This window comes from Dasypus novemcinctus, chromosome 8 (assembly GCF_030445035.2).
Source record: "Dasypus novemcinctus isolate mDasNov1 chromosome 8, mDasNov1.1.hap2, whole genome shotgun sequence".
In the NCBI taxonomy this organism is placed as follows: Eukaryota; Metazoa; Chordata; class Mammalia; order Cingulata; family Dasypodidae; genus Dasypus; species Dasypus novemcinctus.
Window position 1 is genome coordinate 91,451,276 of NC_080680.1, and position 23,493 is coordinate 91,474,768.

Genomic DNA, 23,493 nt, shown 5'->3' on the forward strand with positions numbered 1-23,493 from the left:
AATGAAGTTAGAGGACTCACACATTTCCCATCAGTCCATCAACGATGAATGGATAAACAAAATGTGGTGTATAAACACAGTGGAGTATTATCCAGCTCTAAGAAGGAATAAAGTTCTTATTCATGAGAAAAGATGGATGAACTTTGAAGACATCATGTTGAGTGACATAAGCCAGAAACAAAATGACAACTATTGTATAATCTCACTGATCTGAAATAATTAGAATAAGCAAATTCAAAGTCAGAAACTAGAATACAGGTTACTAGGGGCTAGGTTGGGGGTAGAGAATGGGGAAGTTAATGCTTAAATTGTACAAAGTTTCTATTTGGGATGATGGCAAAATTTGATAATAGATATGGTGATGATAGCAAAACACTGGGAATGTAACTAACAACACTGAACTACATATTTTTAAGTGGTTAAAAGGGGAAAGTTTAGGTTGTATATGTTACTAGAATAAATTTTTTAAAAAATCTATAGGACTATACAACACAAATATAGTGAACCTGAAAGTAAATCATGGACTATAGTTAATTGTACAATAGTTAACTGTATAGTTAATTCTACAAATTAATTATAGTTCATTTAAATATTTATATTCTCTCATCAATATTAGCAAAAGTACCAAATTAATGCAAGGTGTTAATAATAAGGTAGTATAAACCTACAAACTCTCTAATAAAAACCTACAAACTCTAATTTAAAAAAATCGCAGACCTCTGGGAAGATGGTGGACTCTCTTTTCTCCCAGAAAAATAGCAAGAGAACAGGCAGAAATGGTCTGAAAAAAAATCTTCTCAGGTTTAAGACACCAGGGGAAGACTGAACCTGCCCAGAAGAGAGAGGGGCAAATGAAAAGAATCACAAGGGCAAAACTGTGAGTTAAAAGTGGCAATTGCAACTGCCAGCATACTAGTCCACCCTGTGGACACTTTTGAATTCTCAGGACTCAAGGCTGACAGCTACAAAGGGGGCCCCAGGGACCCACCTCTCCAGGTAAAGGGAGAGAGATGGACAGAGCCTAAGGCTGACTCAGCTTTTAACCTATAAATTTGATCTGCAGTGTCCAACAAGCCCTTCTGGGTCAGATGGGGGACTCCACCATTGTTTGCCTTAGGAGCCAGTAAGGGACTAAAGAGATTTGACCCTCTCAATCTCCTTCTTTACTGTAGGGACTGGTTGTTGAAAATGCAGAAAGAAGTGGAATTATTCCCAAATGGGAAAAAGGAATGGGGCTGCCACCAAAGGTTGGAGAACTGCCTCTGAGAAGGCCTGAATTATGAGGCTCTTAGCCTTCAGGTAGGATCATCTATCATATTGATCTGGTCCCTATTGTAGCAAACACTCAGACCAGGCTTTGAACAGAAAAGGCTGCCAAATGGTGCCGCCTGCTGGCAGAGCAAGAAAGTGCATGTGAAGAAATTAAAAGTAAAGTAAGAGTCTTTTTCTGGCCTTTACAGCATCCCTCCCAAGGCCCTTCGAAGCAGGTCTGCAACCCATGACAGGGTCCAGGGCCCAGATTTGAACAACTAACAGGAACAATCCTAAAGATCCAGATCAGGTTAAACCAAGAATAAAAAAACAGTAACACACAGCCTCCTGCCACCAAATCTCTAAAAGAAGAGAAATAGAGCATCTTAGTAAACTCACCATCCTAATCAGATGCCTAGACATCAGCAAAAAATTAGAAGCCATACTAAGAAAATGGAGGAAATGGCCCAAGAAAAGGAATATATCAAAGCCTGAGAAAAGACACAGGATTTGAGAAAACTAGTCACTGAGATGTACATAAATTTCCAAAATCAATTAATAAGATGAAAGGCCATATTGCTAAAGAGATAAAGGACATCAAGAAAACACTAAGAACAAAGAAGCATCTGAAAGCCTGAACAGAAAGTACCACAGTGCATGGTAATGAAAGACACAATAGGTGAAATAAAAAACACATTAGAGGAATACAGTAGTAAACTCAAAATGATTGAAGTTAAGTGATTTAGAAGAAAGAAGGGCTGAAATTGAAGAGAAAAAAGAACAGAGGAAAAAAATGGATAAAAATTGAGCAGGGGCTCAGGGAGTTGCATGATAACACGAAACACAACAACATTGTGTGCATGGGAGTTCCAGAGGAAGAGAAGGGAAAAGGGATAGAAAGAGTATTTGAGGAACTAATACCTGAAAATTTCCCAACTCTCATGAAAGAAATTAACTTACATATCCAAGCAGCACAGCATACCACAATCAGAATAAATCTGACTAGACCTACTCCAAGACACATACTACTTAGAATGTCAAATGTCAAAGATAAAGAGAAAATTCTGAGCACAGCAAAGGAGAAGCAAACCATCACATACAAGGATACCCAGTAAGACTTAGTGTGAATTTCTCATAAGAAACCACAGAGGCGAGAAAACAGTGGTATGATACAATTAGGATACTGACAGAAAAAAACTGCCAGTCGAGAATTCTTTATCAAGCAAAACTGTCCAACTATGAAGATAAGGTTAATATATTCACAAATGAACAAGAATCTAAGTGAGTTCAAAAAAAGAATCCACCTTTGCTGGAAATATTAAAGTTAGATTTACAGCCTGAAAGAAAAAGACAGGAGAAAGAGGCTTGTAAGAGAGTATAGAAGACAAGAACAGCAGAAAGGATAACCAAAGAATAAAAAGACAGATGAAAATAAGACATGATATATGAAAACTAAAGAATAAAATGGTGGAAGTAAATAATGCATTTACAGTAATATCAATAAATGTGAATGGATTAAACTCCCCAATAAAAAGATACAGGCTGACAGAATGGATAAAAAAAAACATGAGTCATCCATATGCTGCCTACAAGAAGCTCACCTCACCTTAGACCCAGGGATACAAACTGGCTGAAAGTGAAAGGTTATAAAAAGATACTCCACACAAACAGTAACCAAAAAAGAGCCTGGACAGCTATACTAATAACAGACAAAACAGATTTCAGATGCAAAAAAATGTTATGAGATACAGAAGGCCATTATATATTAATAAAAGGGACAATCTACCACAATGAAATAAGTCATCAATATCTATGCACCTAGTCACGGTACCCCAAAATACATGAGGCAAACTGGTAAAACTGAAGGAAGAAACAGACATCTCTACAATAATAGTTGGAGAGTTCAACACACCACTCACATAATTAAATAGAACAACTAAACAGAAGATCAACAAGGAAACAGAGAACTTGAACAATATGTTAAATGAGCTAGACCTAACAGACATAAACAGAACACTGCACACAAACTCAGCAGGTTATGGATCTCAAGTGTTCCTAGATCTTTCTCCAGGATAGACCACATGTTAGGTCACAAGGCAGGTCTCAATAAATATAAAAAGACTGAAATTATTATGCAAAGCATCTTCTCAGATCATAATGGAATGAAACTAGAAATCAATAATAGACAGGAAAGAGGTAAAATCACAAATGTGTGGAGGTTGAACAACACTCCTAAATAATCAGTGGGTCCAAGAAGAAATTTTAAGTGAAATCAGTAAATATATTGAGATGAATGAAAACTTATCAAGGGAAACGGACTTTGGCCCAGTGGTTAGGGCGTCCGTCTACCATATGGGAGGTCCGCGGTTCAAACCCCGGGCCTCCTTGACCCGTGTGGAGCTGGCCATGCGCAGTGCTGATGCGCGCAAAGGAGTGCCTTGCCACGCAAGGGTGTCCCCAGCGTGCGGGAGCCCCACGCGCAAGGAGTGCGCCCGTGAGGAAAGCCGCCCAGCGTGAAAAGAAAGAGCAGCCTGCCCAGGAATGGCGCCGCCCACACTTCCTGTGCCGCTGATGACAACAGAAGCGGACAAAGAAACAAGACACAGCAAATAGACACCCAGAACAGAGAACCAGGGGAGGGGGGGAAATTAAATAAATAAATAAATCTTAAAAAAAAAAAAGAAAAGAAAAAAAAAGAAAACTTATCAAAACTTCTGGGATACAGAGAAGGCAGTGCTGAGAGGGAAATTTATAGCCTTAAACACCTATATTGAAAAAGAAGAAACAGCTAAAAGCAAATACTAACTGAACAACTGGAGAAAAGTAGAAAAATAACAGCAAAGCATTCCCAAAGTAAGCAGAAGGAAAGAAATAACAAAGATGAGAGCAGAAAGAAATTAAAATGAGAACAGAAAAATAAAGAAAATCAACAAAACCAAAAGCTATTTCTTTGAAAAGATCAATAAAACTGACAAACCCTTAGCTAGACTAACACAAGAAAAAAGAGAAAGAAGACTCAAATAAATAGAATCAGAAATGAAAGGGGGAAGTTACGATTGACACACAAAAATAAAAAGGATCATAAAAGGATAATAGAAGAAACTGTATGCCAACAAACTAGACAACCTAGATGAAATGCACAAATTCCTAGAAACAACCTATACTGATGCTACAAGAAATTCAAAACAAACCAACCATATTTAAAGAGACTGAATAAGTTATCAAAACTCTCCCAACAAAGAAAAGTCTAGGACCAGGTGGCTTCACAAGTGAATTCTGCCAAGCATTTTGAGAAGAATGAACACCAATCCTGTTTAAACTCTTCCAAAATATTGAATAGAAAAGAATGCTACCAAACTCAGCATCACCAAAGTCAACATCACTCTAATACCAAAGCCAGATAAAGGCACTACAAGAAAATTACAGACCAATCTCTCTAATGAATACAAAAATTCTCAACAAAATACTTGCAAAAAGCATCCAACAGCATATCAAATCAAAAGACATATACCACAACCAATGGGATTTATTCTTGATATACATGGGTGGTTCAGCATAAGAAAATCAATTAATATAATACACCACATTAACAAACTGAAGGGGAAAAAAAACCCCACATGATCATCTTGATTGATTCAGAAAAAGCATTTAACAAAATCCAGCATCCTTTCTTGATAAAAACACTTCAAAAGATAGAAATAGAAGGAAAATTCCTTGGGAAGCGGATGTGGCTCAACTGATAGAGCGTCTGCCTACCATATAGGAGGTCCAGGGTTCAAACCCAGGGCCTCCTGACCCATGTGGTAAGCTGGCCCACAATGCAGTGCTGATGCGCACAAGGAGTGCTGTGCTATGAAGGGGTGCCCCCTGCGTAGGGAAGCCCCACACACAAGGAATGCACCCCTTATGGAGAGCCGCCCCGCACGAAAAAAGTACAGCCTGCCCAGGAGTGGCGCCACATACACACAGAACTGATGCAGCAAGATGATGCAACAAAAACAAAAGAGACACAGATTTCCTGGTGCCGCTGACAAGAATACAAGCAGACACAGAAGAACACACAGCAAATGGACAGAGAGCAGACAACTGGGGGGGGGAGGGGGAGAGGAAGGAGAGAGAAATAAATATAAATAAATAAATAAACCTTTTTTTAAAAAAGAAGGAAAATTCCTCAATATGAAAAAGGGCATATATATGAAAAACCGATAGCCAACATTGTACTCAAAGGTGAGAGACTGAAAGCTTTCCCTCTAAGATCAGGAACAAGACAAGGATGCCCACTGTCATCACTGTTATTCAACATTGTGCTAGAAGTTCTAGCTAGAGCAATTAGACTATATATATATATAAGCACAATTAGCTAATGACATGATCCTTTATTTAGAAAATTCCAAAATGTCTACAACAAAGCTACTTGAATTAATAAATGAGTTCAGCAAAGTGGTAGGATTCAATTGGAGGAAGAAATCGGGAAAATTTCCATTTACAATAGCAAAAAAAAAAAGACTCAAATACCTAGGAATCAATTTAACCAAAGTGCAGGGCCTATATGCAGAAAACTACGAAACAATGCTAAAACAAATCAGTGAAGACCTAAACAAATGGAAAGACATTTCATGTTCATGGACTGGAAGACTAAATATTGTGAAGATGTAAATTCTACCCAAATTGATTTACAGATTCAATGCAATACCAATCAAAATCCCAACAGCCTACTTTACAGAAATAGAAAAGGCAATTACCAAATTCATTTGGAAGGGAAAGTGCACCCAAATAGCCAAAAGCATTCCAAAAAAGAAGAGCAATGTGGGAGGAATTTCACTCCCTGACCTTGAGACATATTACAAAGCTACAGTGGTCAAAATAGCATGGCATTGGCATAATGAAATACACATTGATCAGTGGAATAAAATTGAAAGTCTAGAAACCCTCGCCTCTATGGCCAACTAGTTTTCAGCAAACCTACCAAAAACCATGTTAAAGGGACAAAAGAGTCTCTTTAACAAATGGTGCTGGGAGAACTTGGATATCCATAATGAAAAGAATGAAAGAGGACCCCTATCTAACTCCCTATATAAGAATCAACTCAAAATGGATCGAAACCTAAATATAAAAGCCAAGACCATAAAACTTCTAGAAGAAAATGTAGGGAAATAACTTAAAGACCTTGTGGTAGGTGGCGGTTTCTTGGATCACACATCCAAAACATGAGCAATAAAAGAAAAAAATAGATAAATAGGACCACCTCAAAATTAAACACTTCTATACCTCAAGAACTTTGTAAAAAGGGTGAAAAGGCAGCTGACTCAGTGGGAAAAAATATTTGGAAATCACATATCTGATAAAGGTTTAATTTCCATGGTATATAAAGAGATGCTACAACTCAACAATAACAAACCACTGGATTGAAAAATGGGTAAAAGACCTAAATAGACATTTGTCCAAAGAAGAAATATATAAATGGCAAAAAAAAGAAAAACATAAAACACACATGAAAATGTTCAACATCCCTAATAATGATTAGGGAAATGCAAATCAAAGCTAGGAGTTAGATATCATCTCACACTTATCAGAATTGGTCATTATTAAGTCAGAGAACTCCAAGTGTTAGAGAGGATGTGGAGAGATAGGAATACTAATTCACTGTTGATGGAAATGTAGAATGGTACAGCCACTGTGGAGGACTGTTTGGCAGTTTCTGAAGAAGTTGAATATAGATTTGCCATGTGACCTGGCAATACCACTATCAGGTATATACCCAGAAGAACTGAGAGCAGTGACATGAGCATACTGATGTTCATAGTGTCGTTATTCATGAAGAACTGAGAGCAGTGACATGAGCATACCAATGTTCACAGCATTGTTATTCATGATTGAACAACCCTGGGATCCATCAACCAATGAATGGATAAACAAACTGTGATGTATACACACAATGGAATATTATGCAGCTGTAAGAAGAAATATAGTTGTGAAGCATATGACAACATGGATGAACCTGGAGGACATTCTGTTAAGTGAAGCAAGCCAGACACAAAAGGACAAATACTACATGACTGCGCTACTATGAACTAAATATATTATGTAATCTTATGGAGTTAATAACTTGAATATGGGTCACCAGAAAGAATAAGATTAGAGAATGGAAAGCTGAGGGTTAACTTGTACAGAATTGGTAAAAAGGATGTGTGTTAATATTTTGGAAATGAACAGAAAAGATGAAAGCGCAAGGAAAAATTAAAAAAAAGAATATGAAGTGAAAAAAAGTTAATAAAAGAGAAAGAAAAAAGAAAAGTACAACATAATGTTCATAACTAGCAGTGTTATTAAATGGTATACAGTAGATTAAAGGGAAAGTCTAAGATCATGTATATTACTAGAAGGAAAGCTAAAAAATGTAACATGGGAATGCATAGCTTAGTAATACCACATGTGAAATATGAATATGGGGAAACGGACTTTGGCCCAGTGGTTAGGGCGTCCGTCTACCATATGGGAGGTCGGCGGTTCAAACCCCGGCCTCCTTGACCCGTGTGGAGCTGGCCATGCGCAGTGCTGATGCACGCAAGGAGTGCCGTGCCACGCAAGGGTGATCCCCGCGTGGGGGAGCCCCACGCAAGGAGTGCGCCCGTGAGGAGAGCCGCCCAGCGCGAAAAAGAAAAGAGCAGCCTGCCCAGGAATGGCGCCGCCCACACTTCCTGTGCCGCTGACGACAACAGAAGCGGACAAAGAAACAAGACGCAGCAAACAGACACCAAGAACAGACAAACGGGGGGGGGGGGGAAGGAATTAAATAAATAAATAAATCTTTAAAAAAAAAAAATGTACTTTAGCGGAAAAAAAAAAGTACTAAAAAAAAAAATATGAATATGGTTAAATTGTATATATAAGACCGTTTTTCTTTGAAACTGAACTAATATGTTAATACTATTATATAAGATGTTAATATTACACACAAAAAACATTATGCTAAGAGAAAGAAACCAGATACCAAGTACTACACATTGTATGATTCCATTTATACAAAATATAAATATAAATCAAATTTTAAAGATGAAATTGGATTAGTGGTTTTGTAAGACTGGGGAAGATACAGGGATTGAGAGGTTGCTGCTATGGGTGTGTGGGGTTTTTCTTTCTGGAGTAATGAAACTGTTCTAACATCTTTTGTGGTGATGAATGCATAACATTGTGATTACACTAAAAGCCACTGATTATACACTTTGGATTGATTGTATGGTATATGAATATATCTCAATAAAACTGCTTAAAAATAAATATGTAAGAATAGTCAGAAATAGTAGTTACATATGTCAGGGGAAGCAGAGATTGAGAAGTGAAGAATTTTCTTGCTTGTTTTCTTGTTTGCCTGTTTTTTGTTCATTATTACTGAAATAACGAAAATACTCTAATAATGATTGAAATGATTACTGCACAACTATATGATTATACCAAATACCACTGATTGTATATGTTGGATGAATTATATGCTTTATTAGCATTTATCAATAAAATCAATATGAGTTAGTTCTATTCCATAAAGTAAAAGCATATTAATATCTGTTCCAATAATTAAGAATGTATGATAATTCAGGTTACATGAGTTACAGTGCATATGACATTTAAAATAATTTCTTCTTTTGTAAATTTTCAGGGTGTTCTATAGAGGGGAATTCTAGCTTACTCAATCAAACTAAGCCTTAAGAAATCTGAGATTATGTTAACATGCTTTCTAATTCTGTGTTCGGCATGCAACTCTATTTTAAGAACACATTTATAATTCCTTATCACATTAATGTAGGGCTAGCATAAATTATAAATTTTTCACATATTCATGCCGGTTCATAGCTATAATACATAGGAAACTTTAACATCTATAGTATATATTAACCTGTCTAAAACCAAATTCATGATCTTCTCTTGAAAATCTGCTCCTCCCACAGTCTTCACCATCACGCTTAACAACAACTCCATCCTTTATTGCTCAGGCCAAAATGTTGGAATCATCTTTAACTCTCTTTCTCTCAATTCTACATCCAATCTATCAGTGTTCCAGGCTCTGTATTCAAAATACACCTGGATCCAGCCGCATCTCATCACCTCTACCACAAACTCCCTGGTCGAAACCACCACGACCACTTCTGCCTAGTGTACCTTGCAAGTGCACATCAACTAATGTCTTTGTTTTCCCCTTGTCTTCCATATTTTGTCAATACAGCAGCCACAATGATCCTGTTAAAAAATAAAGTCAAATCATGTCACTCCTCACCTGAAAAATCTCCAATTGTTTTCCATCTCACTCAGTAAAAGCCCAAATCATCACCATGGCTTTAAGGCCTTTACATCATTAGGACCTCAGTCCCTTTGACTTAATCACTCACTACTTCTTCCCTTGCTTAGGCCACTTCTACCTCACTGCCTTTGCACTTCTTCCCTCTGGCTGGGATGTTCCTCACCAGTTATCCACATGGCTTGTTTGTTCATCTCCTTTAATCTTTACCAAACCTACCTTCTCTGGAGGGACTTTCTTTACCATCCTATTACAAATTGCACTCCTTATCTTCCTTTCTCCCTTTTATTTTTCTCCAGAGCATCTGTCACTTTCTGACTTACTATCTCATTTACTTATTTATCTATATGTATCTTCCTATAAAATGTAAGCTCCATGAGGACAAGTTTATTGTTATTGTTAAAGTAAACTTTTTAGTCAAGTATTTTATATAGGAAGTTAGGTAGGTAGGTAGGTAAATAGACTGACACACAGAAAAGATAAATAAATCTTAAGTGAGAGCTTGATGATTTTTTATAATATGAACATACCCATGAAGCCACCACTTATATTAAAAAACAGAACACTATCAACTCCCCAGGGTCTACCTCATTCCTCTTTCCAATCATTATTCCCCCAAGAGTAACCACTATCCTGACTACTTATTTAACATCGGATTAATTTGGCCTGGGTTTTTAAAAAATTAAATGTCTGACTTCTTTCACTTAACATTATGTAGTTACATATAGTAACATCTCTTTCATTCTTGTTGCTGTATAGTATTGCAGTGCATGAATATACCACATTTGTTTAACCATTTTCCTATTGATGGACATTGCATTGTTTCTAGTCTGGGATATAATGAATAGTGTTGCTAAGAATATTCTTGTACATATTTTTGGTGAATATATCTATATATTTCTATCAAGTATGCCAGGGGATTTTACCTATTAAATCCACTGAGTTGTCCTAGGCATAATACCTGGCACATAATAGGTATTTTAATAAATATTTGTTAAACAAATGAATGAAAATATTCTTTAAAACATTCTTTATTTAGATTTAATGATTCATAATACTTCCCTGACTTGTATACATAGTTTTATAGTGCAATAACTAAAATAGTCCCTTAGTATTAATAACACCGCTGAAACTGCTTGAATACTTCTTCTTGATCCCTTAACACTGAAATGAATATATATATATTTTAACATTGTCTTTCTTTTCTATATTTAATCATATAAATGTCCTCCCTAAACAACATGCTGCTAAATTTTGCTTGGTTTTAAACTTTATGAAAATGGTATCATACTACATATACTCTGCAATTTGCATTTTTCATTCAACATTATGTCTCTGAGATTAACTTGATTTGATGTGTGTAGCTGTAGATCATTCTTTTCTCAATGCTGTAAAGCCCTTCATTACAGGATTTTACCAGAGTATATTTATCCATCCCCTTGTCGATGGACATTGGGTTGTTCAAAGTTTTCTGCCATTTTCAAACAATATTACTATGAGCATTCTTACATATATATATGGAAAAGGAATTATCTAGAGCAATTTTCATATACAGGTAAAATTGTAGATTGAATGATATGTACATGTTCAAATATATTAGATAGTGTCCAATTTTCTAAAATGCTATACATGGAAGCAGATGTGGCTCAACTGACAGTGTCTGCCTACCATATGGAGGGTCCAGGGTTCGATCTCCAGGGCCTCCTGACCTGTGTGGTAAGCTGGCCCATGCACAGTGCTGCCGTGTGCAAGGAGTGCCATGCCACACATAAGGAGTGCACCCCACAGGGAGAGGAGCACCATGTGAAAAAAGCACAGCCAGCCCAGGAATGGCACCACACACATGAAGAGCTGATATAGCAACATAATGCAACCAGAGAGAGACACAGTTTCCCAGTGCCGTCTGATAATGCAAGCGGATGCAGAAGAACACATAGTGAATGGACACAGAGAGCAGACAACGGGGGATAGGGGAGACAAATAAAATAAATCTTTTAAAAAAATAAAATAAAATAAATAAATAAAATGCTATATAAATTTACATTCCTATCATCAATGTATAAAATAAAAGTTCCTATTGCTGTACATTCTTGTTGACCCTTGGTATGGTCAGACTTACTGATTTTTGCCAATCTAAGAAAATGTAAAATCTTATTTCATTGCAGTATTAAAATCACATTTTCCTACTTACTAATGTGAATGAGCATATTTTCATATGATGATTTACCATTTCTATTTCTTTTGTGAAATTCTTATCTATGTCTTTTGCCTATTTTTCAATTGAGTTGTCTTTTTCTTATTAATCTGTGGCAATTTGATATTATTTATGAATTCCAAAAAGAAATATAGAACATGTTTGTAAACCGGTTGGTTCCTCTTGTGTGATGACCCTTTGATTGTATTAGATTCAGCTGAGACGTCTGATTAAAGTATGTTAAGATTAGGGCTCTGATCCAACACGTCATTAGAGTGCAACTCAGCTCCCTTAGGGATAAAACAGACGGAAGTAAACACACAGAGAAGAAGAACACAAAGAAAGAGGGACACCTCATTAGACACGGCAGAGGCCTGGGAGGAAAGATGAGCCTGATAGTCTACAGCTGACCTTGTGAAGAGACCTGAGTAGCTGAGCCCTGAAAGAAAGAGCCCTGGGGTAAGAGGTAAGCCTTAATACCAGCCTACAACTGAGACTGGAAGAAGCTAGGATCACGGAGCATTAAGAGGAAGAAGGAATGCTGAACCCTTGCAGATATCACCCACCATCTTGCTCCAACACGTGGCAACGGACTTTGGGGAGGGAAGTAACATACGTTTTATGGTCTTGTGACCAAAAACAACCCTTTAGAAAGGCCAGCAGATTTCTGGTACTTGGCATCTGCACCCATTTGGCTGACTAACACAAATCTATAGGAACTTCTTATCTATTTCAGCTCTTAAACCTGTGTTGTCATATATTTGCAACTCCTCTTGTAGTTGGTGAGCTGTCATCACATTTAAGAAAACATTTTATCTGGAAATGATTTCAAACTTACAAAAAAGTTACAAAAATAAAAATAGAACAAACAAAACCTGTGTATTCACTTTAACCTGATTCAACTATTAACATTTTATTCCATTTGTTTTAGCATTTAAGTGCAATCAGTATGCTTTCTCTTTGTATATGTATGTGTGTGTGTTTATATATATAAGAATGTAAAATACACACACATTTATTTTCTGAACCATGTGAAGGTAAATTCCATACATCATGGCCCTTTACTCCTAATAAGTCAGTGTTTATTTCCTAAAACTAGGGATATTCTCTTACATAGCCATAGCACAATTACCAATTATAATTTAGTTCAGTTCATTTAACCCAATAATGTCTTCTGGCATTTTTTTATTCCCCAGAAAGGATTCAGTTTGCAGTCAGTTATGGTATTCACTTATGTTTCTTTAGCCCTTTTAATCTGGAACATTTCCATGGCCTTTCTTTGACATTTTTGAATAACGCTCCCTTCCCTACCTTTTCCCTAATAGAAAGTTTCTAATTTTTGGTTTGTTTGATGTTTTCTAGTGATTAAGACTCAGGGTACACATTCTCAGAGAAAATACTACACACAATGTCCACCTGCCCTTCACTGGTAATGTTAATTTTGATCACTCAGTCAATGTTTTGTTCTACTATATAATTACTATTTTTTTCTCCCTTGCAGCTGATAAATGGCCTATAGAGAAACAATTTAAGACCATGTTTCTCATCGAAAATTTTCCCTAGATTTAATACCTATTGATGATTCTTGCCTGATCCAATCTTTACTAAAATGGTCATATAATGTTGATTTATTTTCACATTCTTTATTAAGTACTTTGATAAACAAAACTCTACCACTGAATTTATTGATCTTTTCTTTAGAAAAACAGACAAGATCCCTGCTACCAGGGACATTTTGAGTCCTTTTTAAGAAATTCTCTCCTACCTTCAAGGTATTTAAAATACTTTCTTACATTCTCTTCTGTAGGTTACCTACTTATTATTAATGATTGAGTATTTTAAGCAGTAGCAATAAATTATAAATCACAGTTCCATATACTATATATCTGGCAAAAAGATTTGCTATAGTTGCCTGCTTTCAATGGGTTTTCACTTTTTTTGCGTGTGTGTAAGTTAGCTTTGTATATGAACAATGTCTAGATTCTAAATTTAATTGCATTTTAGTATGATGTATATTTTAAACAGTGGCATTCTTTTCTGAGGAAAACAAAGCCTGGTCTATCAGGCCTGGTATAGCAATTTTCTGCTTTCAGTTCTAAACAACTTAAACAAAAACCCAATTATAAGGAAAGCAACTGTCATCTTTAGTAGTTAAGATGACAAAACTGTTTCTACTTTAGAGATATGAGGGAAAAATTAACTTTTTAGAGAGGAAATAGGTAAAAAGGGGGAAAAAAACTGTTGCAAGTTAAATAGATACATAGCCTCACAGCTGAAATTGTTTGAAAGGCTGACCTGGGAGAAACACAGGTCAAAATAACTGCCTTTTACACAGGGTAATATGTCTACTATGACTATATTATTTGTACATCTCAAGCCATTATTAAAAATGCTTCAAAACCTAACAAAACAATTTTTTATATAAAATAAGTGAAATTAACATAGTAATTAAATATCTTTTAAAAACCTAAATATAACTGTTCCTATCCTATTTTAAAGTAGAATGATACTTCCCTAATTCAGGACAGCCAGAGAGAAACTCTTCTCTCACTCCATGAGCATGTATTGACCTGGCCCTATACAATGTTTAAGGTGTGAGGTACTACAACAATGAAAAACCCAGATTATAGTTTAAAATAAAACAAAACAAAACATAATTTGCTTTTCTCAATGGTGCATATGGAAATAAAATAAAAAAGGGGGAACAGAACAGGGAAATCCTTTAATTTAAACTGAACCCATGAATATTAGGATGCTAAGTCAAAGAGCTGTTGTTAGCGCTGGAAAACCAGACTTGACACAATTACCTAGCATTCATCGTAAGCCTAATCACTTCACTAATGTTCAGGAAAAATCAACACATCAGCAAATAATGCACTGATGGTGAATATTCTTTAAGTTCATCTTTCTTTTCTGATCCTGCATATTATACCACACTACATATTTCAAGTGGCATTGAGGACTATATAACCTAGGCAGTAATGTTTTATATAATATATGTCTTTATAAGTTTATAACCCAAATCTATTTTCTACTTCAAAATGAGCAACAGGAATCAAGATATACCACCATTTCATAAAAGAATGACAGTAAATCTTAACTGAAATCTTAATTATAAATCTAAGGCTGCTTTAGAGGTTTCTAAGGAAAATAATGCCACAGTAGGAGTTGAAAATCATCTCAACTCAGGCCCTGTTCCGTTAAATAAAGATAACTTATATATTGATATGACACCCTCATTAGAACTGAAGGCCATCTATAGTGTCTTGGATTTCAAATGGACAGCAGGGGTATTTACTAAGAAACTACTTTTAAAATGTGTGTCATGTGACCCCTAGATATTGAAATTTCTGCCAAAGGTCAGCTTTCTGTAAGTTCCACTGTAAGAACTAGCTGGTAAACTGGCATATTGGCATGCTATAAAGAAATGCTGTTTAAATTACAATCTATAAGCAGCAATAAGCAGCAATATGTTTATTTATACAAAGTTGTATTTAGAGCTAATGCCAACAGGATACACTTATTTTTTTTAAAGGAAGTAGAGTTATTTATTAAAGTATCTCTAATCCTCAATACAAACACTAATTTATTTGCCTAAATGTATTTTTCCTAGAAGATGACACCTAATTTCAGGGTCACAATTTATGACAAATGAATGTGGGGAAAAAAACAAAACAAAACAAAAAAACAGTGACAGACACGAACTTAATTCTTTTGCTTAGCAGATAAGGAGGAAGCAAAGAAAGACTTGGGACCCAAACATTATAGCATGGTTCCCAAGAAAGGGCTTGGTGAATTTCTTAAAGCTTTCACCAGAGTTACATTAAATTTCCTTTCAGCAACAAATAAATTGGTTTCTCACTGGTAGATGCTTAAGTCAGTCATCTAAATCAGACTACATGCCATTTACTGGAGTGTCACTTAAGTATAAAATGTATCTTTCTTTGATGCTGGAACATTTAAATATGAAATGAAGAGAATGCCCTGAGGAAGGAAAAGGCCTACTATACTGGTGGAAAACAAAACAGAATCACAAGGTCCTCTCTCACCTGTGACACTGTGATGCTGCATTTCTTGGCCAGCTCCTCTTTGGCTTCTTCACTGGGGTAAGGGTTGCTGAGGTGTGAGTAAAAATATTCATTCAAGATTTCTGTGGCCTGTTTGCTGAAGTTACGCCTTTTCCGTCTATGACAAGAGCCAAAAAGTATCATAGTTATAATCAGCAAAGAGGGAAAGATTAATTAGGACCCTACCAAAAAAAAAAGTTGATTTTTATTTTTAAACATTCCTAAGGTCTAATTTATCATTAAATATTGTAAATTATGTTCTTGGCATCCTCCAAAGCACTACCCAAATCATTTTAAGGTATAGGGTCACTATGAGAAATATTAGTATGTGAAGCACAATACATTTCATACATTAATTTATTTAACAAATATTTATTGAGAATCTATTGTGTTCTAGGCACTCAAAGAAGATCCAGTGAGAATAAAACAGACAAGGTCCCTTTTTCCAGAGAATTTATAGAGGAGTAAAGGGCTAAGGGAAAGAATAGAGAGTTGGGGGGAAGAAAGACATTAGACAAGTTTCACAGAAATAAATAATTACAAATTATGGTCACTTGTAAGTGCCACAAAGGAAAAGTATGAAGTAAAATTAAAGTTTTTAAGAAGGAAACCTGGGAAGTGGATGTGGTTCCAGTGATAAGGCCTCTGCCTACCATATGGCAGGACCTGGGTTTGACCTCTCGGGCCTCCTGGTAAAAAAGAAAAAGAGAAAGTGTGCATTTGTGGCGAGCCAGTGCCCACGTGGTGAGTCAAGTACTCGCACGGTGAGTCAAGTGCCCATGCAGTGAGCTGAGTGCCCATGTGCGTGCCCACATGGTGTCTGAGTGCCCACACAAGTGCCCACATGGCAAGCTGAGTGCCCATGCAGTGAGCTGAGTACCTGCATGATGAGCCGAGTGCCTGTACAGTGAGCCAAGTGCATGCACGACTGCCTGCATGGTGAACTGAGTACCCACATGAGTGCCCGCGTGGTGAACCAGTGCCTGTGCAGTGAGCCGAGTGCCCACATGGTGAGCCAAGTGCCTACATGGTGAGCCGCGTACTGAGCCAGGACCCACGTGATGAGCCAGTGCCCCATGTGGCGAGCCAAGTGCCTGCACAGCAAGCTGAGCACCTACGCGGTGAGTCAGTGCCCGTGGGAGTGATCACACAGCGTGATGATGATGCAACAAAAGAGAGACGAAGGGAAGTCAAAATGTAGCACAGCAGAGATCAGGAACTGAGGTGGTGCAATTGACAGGGAACCTCTCTCTACATCAGAGGTCCCCAGGATTGAATCCTGGTGAATCCTAGAGGAGAAAGACAGAAGAAAAGACAAAAAGAGAAACAGGTACAGAAGACCACACAGCAAATGGACACAGACAGCAAAAACAGCAGGGTGGGGGTGGGGGTTGGGGAAGTGGGGAAAGAGGAGGGAAAAAGAAGGAACCCTCACATAGACTGCGGACTCAGGAAGGAGTGACATTTATTTAATCTGAGGTCTGGCAAATGTGTAGAAATTGGTCAGACAAAGAGTAGAGGGGAAGAGGAATATGCAGAGAAAATTGTCCAAAAACAGAATCTGGCAAGTTTAAGAGGCTAGAGGAAGCTGGAGTACAGTGAAAATAAAATGTTTGAGTTGAGTCTGGAAGGATAGGAAGGGGGCAGATTATAACAGGCTTTGTGGACTAGGATTTTATTCTAAGAGCAATAGGTAGCTATTAAAAATTTTAAGTTTCATATTTTAAAAAGATCGTTCTGACTGCTACATAAAGAATAGTTGGAGGATGACATGAAAGGAAATACAGAGATCAGTTAAGGAAACTCACTGCAGTGGTGCACTTGAGAGATGATGCTCTTGGCATAGAGTGAGAGCAATGGAAATAAAAAGATTCAAGATATTCAAGAGGCAAAGGCAATAGACTTTGATGATGATTGGATTGGGGGTATGATGTGGAAGAGATGAGGAAGGTAGGGAAAATAAAATACATTAGGAAGAACTTCTGGATTTTTCTGCTTAAGCAACTGCCTGCATGATTTTCTCACAAGGGAAAGAGTAGGGGAACAACATTTTTTTAAAAATTTTTGCTGGGAATGGGGTGGGGTGGGGTGGAAGGGTGGAAAATCAAAGTATTTATTAACAACATTTATCAAATAACAAAAAAAGTAATCTATACTTGGGTTTTTTATTAAGATTTTAAAAGGATTCAGTCTAAATATTAGCATACTTTTATTCCCAAACAATATTCTTCATTCTTTCTTCCAAATAATCTTAATAGTTTTCTCAATTGTAATATTCTACACTCAGAAAAGTCAGAGATAGTCAACTAGGCAGTTGTAAATGTATGTACCATACGAGATTCTTCTAGATAAAATGATGTTGCTAACATGTCAAGTTAAATATGTGGTCTCTCTTAACATTAAGGTAGCATTGAGGGAGTAAGAAATCTAGGTATAATCAAAACATCTTCTTCTTAATTTCAGTTCTTTTTTTTTAAAGGGGGCTTTAAACTATGGCTTCCTGAGGGATAAAGAAGAGATTCAAATTCTATTTAGGGATTAAAATAAATGGGAACTGATGATGGTTAAGATAGGGGGAGCTCATTGGGGAAAGACAGGGAAGGGAAGAAAACTATACCAAGAAGAATAGCAATTACCATTTTTGCTGGAGTCAAGCATTTATCGAAAATAAGAACAAGGCCTGAAGTGGGGACACCTTGAAGAGACATACTCTGATGTATAGATGGATAGGTGAGCAGATAAATAGGGTAGGAAAGATCTAGAATAAACATTTAAACTGTCAAACCTACAGGTATTACCTTATCCACAGATACCATTTGTTGAGACTATACTGTAATGATGTGCTCATAGAAATCTGGGTTTCTGACTTTTTCTGAAAAAAACGGAAGCTCAGTCATGCTAGGCCCACATTCTTGCAAGGTTGCCACAGTTTGAAGCTGAATTATGACTGTCTGCCTAAATATGTACCTGTTTGCTCTAAACCCCACTGCCCCAAATACAACCCCAATCCAGCCACCCCACCAATTTCATTATATGTAAACGTGAGTTTGTGACCCCCAATCTAAAATATAGAGTCCAGCAGCAAGGTGCAGGGCAGATAAGAGTGAAAACACAAGGACAGAGGGTATCTTTCAAAAATATGGACTTGTGAAAGGAGAAATGAGCAGAAACATATCAAGGAAAGAAAAGCTAAGTGTGGCTGACATCAGTTTTGTCTAGGAGTAATTTTTAGTAAACATCAAAAAACCTCAGAGAACAAATTTGTGGGCAAGAACAGAATATCGCACCCCAGACACTTAGGCTGTATCCAAACTACATACTTCTATCACAAGAGGAGAGGAGCCTACCCAATTTGTTCTTAAATATTTTGCACTGGTCTATGCTTTGACTTGTCTAATTATCAAGAAAATGTGAGTATGGCCTTGTAGAAAGCAACAGTGAACAAGGGAATGGTATACCTCAATGAGCATTTTTGCCTGGAGCAGAACAACGTTGACTTCTTAGTATACAGAGCTTGCTAAGAAGCACTATGAGGACAGTTGGAAATAAAGCTCAGTATTTGCATTCACTTGAAGACATAAGAGAGAATGTGGACTTACACTTTATTTATATATTGCAAAAACATTCTGCAGAAAATGCCCATTAAACATTTCCCCCAAAGTGTCACTCCCTCCAGAGTTCACCACATTTTAAATGGCTCTGCCTCAGGCCATTGTGCAGTGATACATCAGTCCCATGCTAACAGCAGTCTCTGTAGGAGAGGGGACTCTGCTCTAAGCTTTGTCACCTTCTCATTCTGGCTTGACTCACTCTGGCTTGTTAACATACTTTTCTCTTTGTGGAAGAAAAGTAAATCATTTAGGTGTCTATATTATGAATAGTTAGGTGAAAAATAAGCATGCATGCTAACAGGAATAGGAAAGTATTAGCGAAGATAATGACAGCACTTGTGTTAGGAAGGATTCCTTTCTATCATGAAATAGTTTTTACTATCTTTCTTATACCATATTTTTTATTAAAATGTTCAAATAAATTTAATTTTAAAATGTTTTTTGTTTGTTTTCTGAAGTTACTTCCCTAACTCTTTAATTTGAACTGTTAAAACTACTAAGCAGAAATATTCATTCCTCTCATCAGTCAATAAACAATTTTTTATAGCCTATTTAAGACACTTGTTGGAGTTGTGGGCAATATAAAAGTAGAAGGCTTAGCTGCTGCTTTCAAAGACTCTATGGTTTACTAGTGGAGAGAAGAAATGTTCATGAAAATGTAGAGTAAAAGGTAGTCTGCATGAAGTTTGGTCTTGAGAATTATATATGCATAGTATCAATGTTCAAGGGAAGACAAGGGACCATCCAGTAGAATGATTAAGGTGGCCTTCCTAAAGAGCTGGTCTTGGAAAGGTAAATAAGATCTCATTAGAACCAAGAAATATTTATTAAGCACCTGCTGTGTTCCAGGCTCTATGATAGATGCCCTCACAGATGACAACTCATCACTGGTGACCAACTTATGGAGGGAGTTGGGAGAATAGTTTGCAGAGGGAGGAAGAGAGGTGAGGTGGTTAGATAGAGGGAAAAAAGGAATTCTAGGCAGAGGAAACAGCACATGTTTAAGACTAGACCAAGAAATATTTCATTTTGGATGAAACACAAGAAAGAACAATTTAGTGATATATAATAAGAGTGCTAAAAATGTTCAAACTTTTTAATCAAATAATTCCATGTCTGAAATTAATCCTTAGGAAATAATTCTAAAGATTAAAAAAAGGGGAAGCAGACTTGGCCCAGTGGATAGGGTGCCCGTCTACCAAATGGGAGGTCCGTGGTTCAAACCCCGGGCCTCCTTGACCCATGTGGAGCTGGCCCACGCGCAGTGCTGATGCATGCAAGGAGTGCCCTGCCACACAGCAGGGCCCCCACGTATGGGAGCCCAACGCACAAGGAGTGCGCCCCGTAAAGAGAGCCGCCCAGCGCAAAAAGAAAGTGCAGCCTGCCTAGGAATGGTGCCGCACACACGGAGAGCTGACGCAGCAAGATGACGCAACAAAAATAGACACAGATTCCCGTGCCGCTGACAACCACAGAAGCGGACAAAGAAGAAAAAGCAGCAAAAATGGACATAGAGAACAGACAACTGGGGCTGGGGGCGGAACAGGGGAATAAATAAATAAATAAATTAATTAATTAATTAAAAATAAAGATAAAAAAGATTCAATGTGAGCCTGTGGTGGATGATAGACTGTGGTTAACATTACAAATTTGAGAATATTCTCACAAAAACTATAACAAATATACAACACTAATACATGGTGTTAATAATAGGATGATCTGTGGGAAAAATAAACCAAATCTAAGCTGTGGATTATAGTTAGCAGTAATATTATGGAAATGTTCTTTCATCATTTGTAACAAATGTTCCACAACAATGCAAGGTGATGGTGGTGGGGTGAAGTGTGGGAATCCTGTATGGTATGCATCCCTGTTTTGTAAACTCACAAATTCTCTAATGAAAAAATATTCAAGGCATAAAAATTTTCTTTGAAACATTAGTTTAAAAAAAAAAACCTGTCTAAAATAAGAGTCCTCTTTGTCATTTTCTCTCCCCTTACTTTGTTTTATTTTTCTTTGTGGCACTTACCATCCTGATATGACATTTCATTACATTATCAAATAGTATACGAAAGTGTATTTGTTTACTTGTTTATTATCTGTTTCACCAAGTAGATTATAAACTCAATTAGGGTAAGTATGCCATTACTATATCCTCAGAACAAATAAATACTTGTGGAAGGAAGGAGTTATAATAGAAATTAATGGGAACAACTTGAGTGCTCAAAATTAGGGGAATGGGCTAAGGAAATTATTTATTATATACCCATTTGGGAGAATTCAACCATTAAAATAATATTTGAACTCAGAGCTTATATTTTATGAAAAATATTTGTTAATTTCTTTTTTGTGATAATCTTTTAAAGCAAGAGATCAAATTATGCACATTATATATCATAAAAACATTTTTTTAAAAAAGCACCCTCCAAAAAAACAGAATGAAATATTATTAAAACATTTATTTATAGTGACTTTTTCAAGGTAATAAAAATTCAGTTGTCTCTAATCCCTCATTATTTTAGTCTATACATTGTCAAAATTTTCCATAATGAGATTAGTATTTTTAAAATAGAAAAATTCAGTAAAACTAAAATTTCCTATAATTAGGTGCCAACTATTTCCTTACTTGGCTCTAAAGAAGAGCTTTGTTATGAAGACTGTTCCATATACCTTGTTTTCCAGACTGAGAAGCTAATTTAAAGTTATTTTCTTTAATATTGTGCAATTTTGATGGTAATTATCACTTCTGTCAGAATCCAAGGGGGAGAAAGCAAATGAAATAAAAATTCCTTTATGCAACTAAAGACTGGTTATGATCTCTAGCTGTGCCTAAGAGGCATCTCTGTGGATGCAGCGTATAGTAGGAATTTGACAATTCTTCTGGTATATCATCCAGTAGGTCTTAAACACACTGTATCAATTCATTACCTAATTCTCGTGGAATTTGGTGCAAGCTCCAGATAAAAGAGAAATTTTCATCCTTACAGTAGAAATCAATAGGCCTTCTTACTTAGAGAAACAGTTTGGGGTTTTGCTATTAACAATAATAACACCTCCTTATTAGGAGTATCAATACTTTCAAGAGAGAAGTGGATGTGGCTCAAGTGATTGGGCTCCTGTCTACCATATGGGAGGTCCAGGGTTCATTTCCTGGGGCCTCGTCGTGAAGTCAAGCTGGCCCGCGCAGTGAGCTGGCCCAAGCAGAGTGCTGGGCCACGCAGCAAGCTGGCCTGCATGGCAAGCTGGCTCAAGCAGAGAGCTGGTGCAGCAAGATGATGCAACAAAAAGAGACACAGAGGAAAGACAAATAAGAGATACAGTAGACCAGGGAGTTGAGGTGGCGCAAGAGAAGTTATGTGCATAAAAATATGTTTTAGCATAAGAACCAAAAGGCTACATTTTTTTAAGACATTAGTAGTAGCACTAATTCTATCCATTTCCTAGGTCACCGAATCGGCAGCTAACAGCACTACCACTCCCAGACAAGAAGAGATTGGCAGGGCAGGTACTATGAGGTGAAATTACCTGGCTATCTCTAAGAAGACTTTTTATAACCAAGTTAAAGAAGAATCTAAGACCAACTGGCCAGTTTTACAGAATACAATATACAAGAAGGGAAAAGGGAAAAAAGCCACACAATAGATTTGTAGCCTCACATACCTGGCATCAAGAAACCTTGATCTTAAAATCATAACTGCTTCACAAGTGCTTTGTTTGAGTTGCATCTGAATGGAACTAAATTTTCGATGAATGATGCCCACCATCCTTTCAATCTCTTTTGGGGAAATGGGACGTGTTCTACTCTGCTCTCGAAGAAGGTTCATCACATGTGTAGTGAATTCATTACATGCCTGTAAGGGGAGAAAAAAATCACTCCTTAAGAAACTGGTATTTTATATTATCACAGTCAGACATTAGCTCATCTGAACTTCTACCTCATTTGCAATTGTCAATAGCATTATTGGCAGTGGGCAGGGTAAAATGAAAACTAAGACACTTGTGCAATGGCAGTGACAGTTAGATGGGGCAGCAAGAATTCTGAAATTATGAAAGGTCAGACATGCACAGGAGACTTAACAC

The 23,493-nt window shown here is 36.9% G+C and overlaps 1 protein-coding gene across 5 annotated transcripts in view; it reads right to left on the bottom strand.

Moving 5' to 3' along the window:
• The window catches only part of PBX3 (PBX homeobox 3), a 243,816-nt gene that overhangs the window by 40,414 nt on the left and 179,909 nt on the right, over positions 1 to 23,493 (bottom strand). For all 5 annotated transcript variants that reach the window (XM_071216994.1, XM_012527126.4, XM_004463395.3 and 2 more), the window contains exons 4-5: positions 23,074 to 23,264; positions 15,785 to 15,920 (exon numbers count right to left, since the gene is read on the bottom strand). In XM_071216994.1, coding sequence (XP_071073095.1) covers positions 15,785 to 15,920; positions 23,074 to 23,264 — 327 coding nt within the window. The remainder of the gene's footprint in view (positions 1 to 15,784; positions 15,921 to 23,073; positions 23,265 to 23,493) is intronic.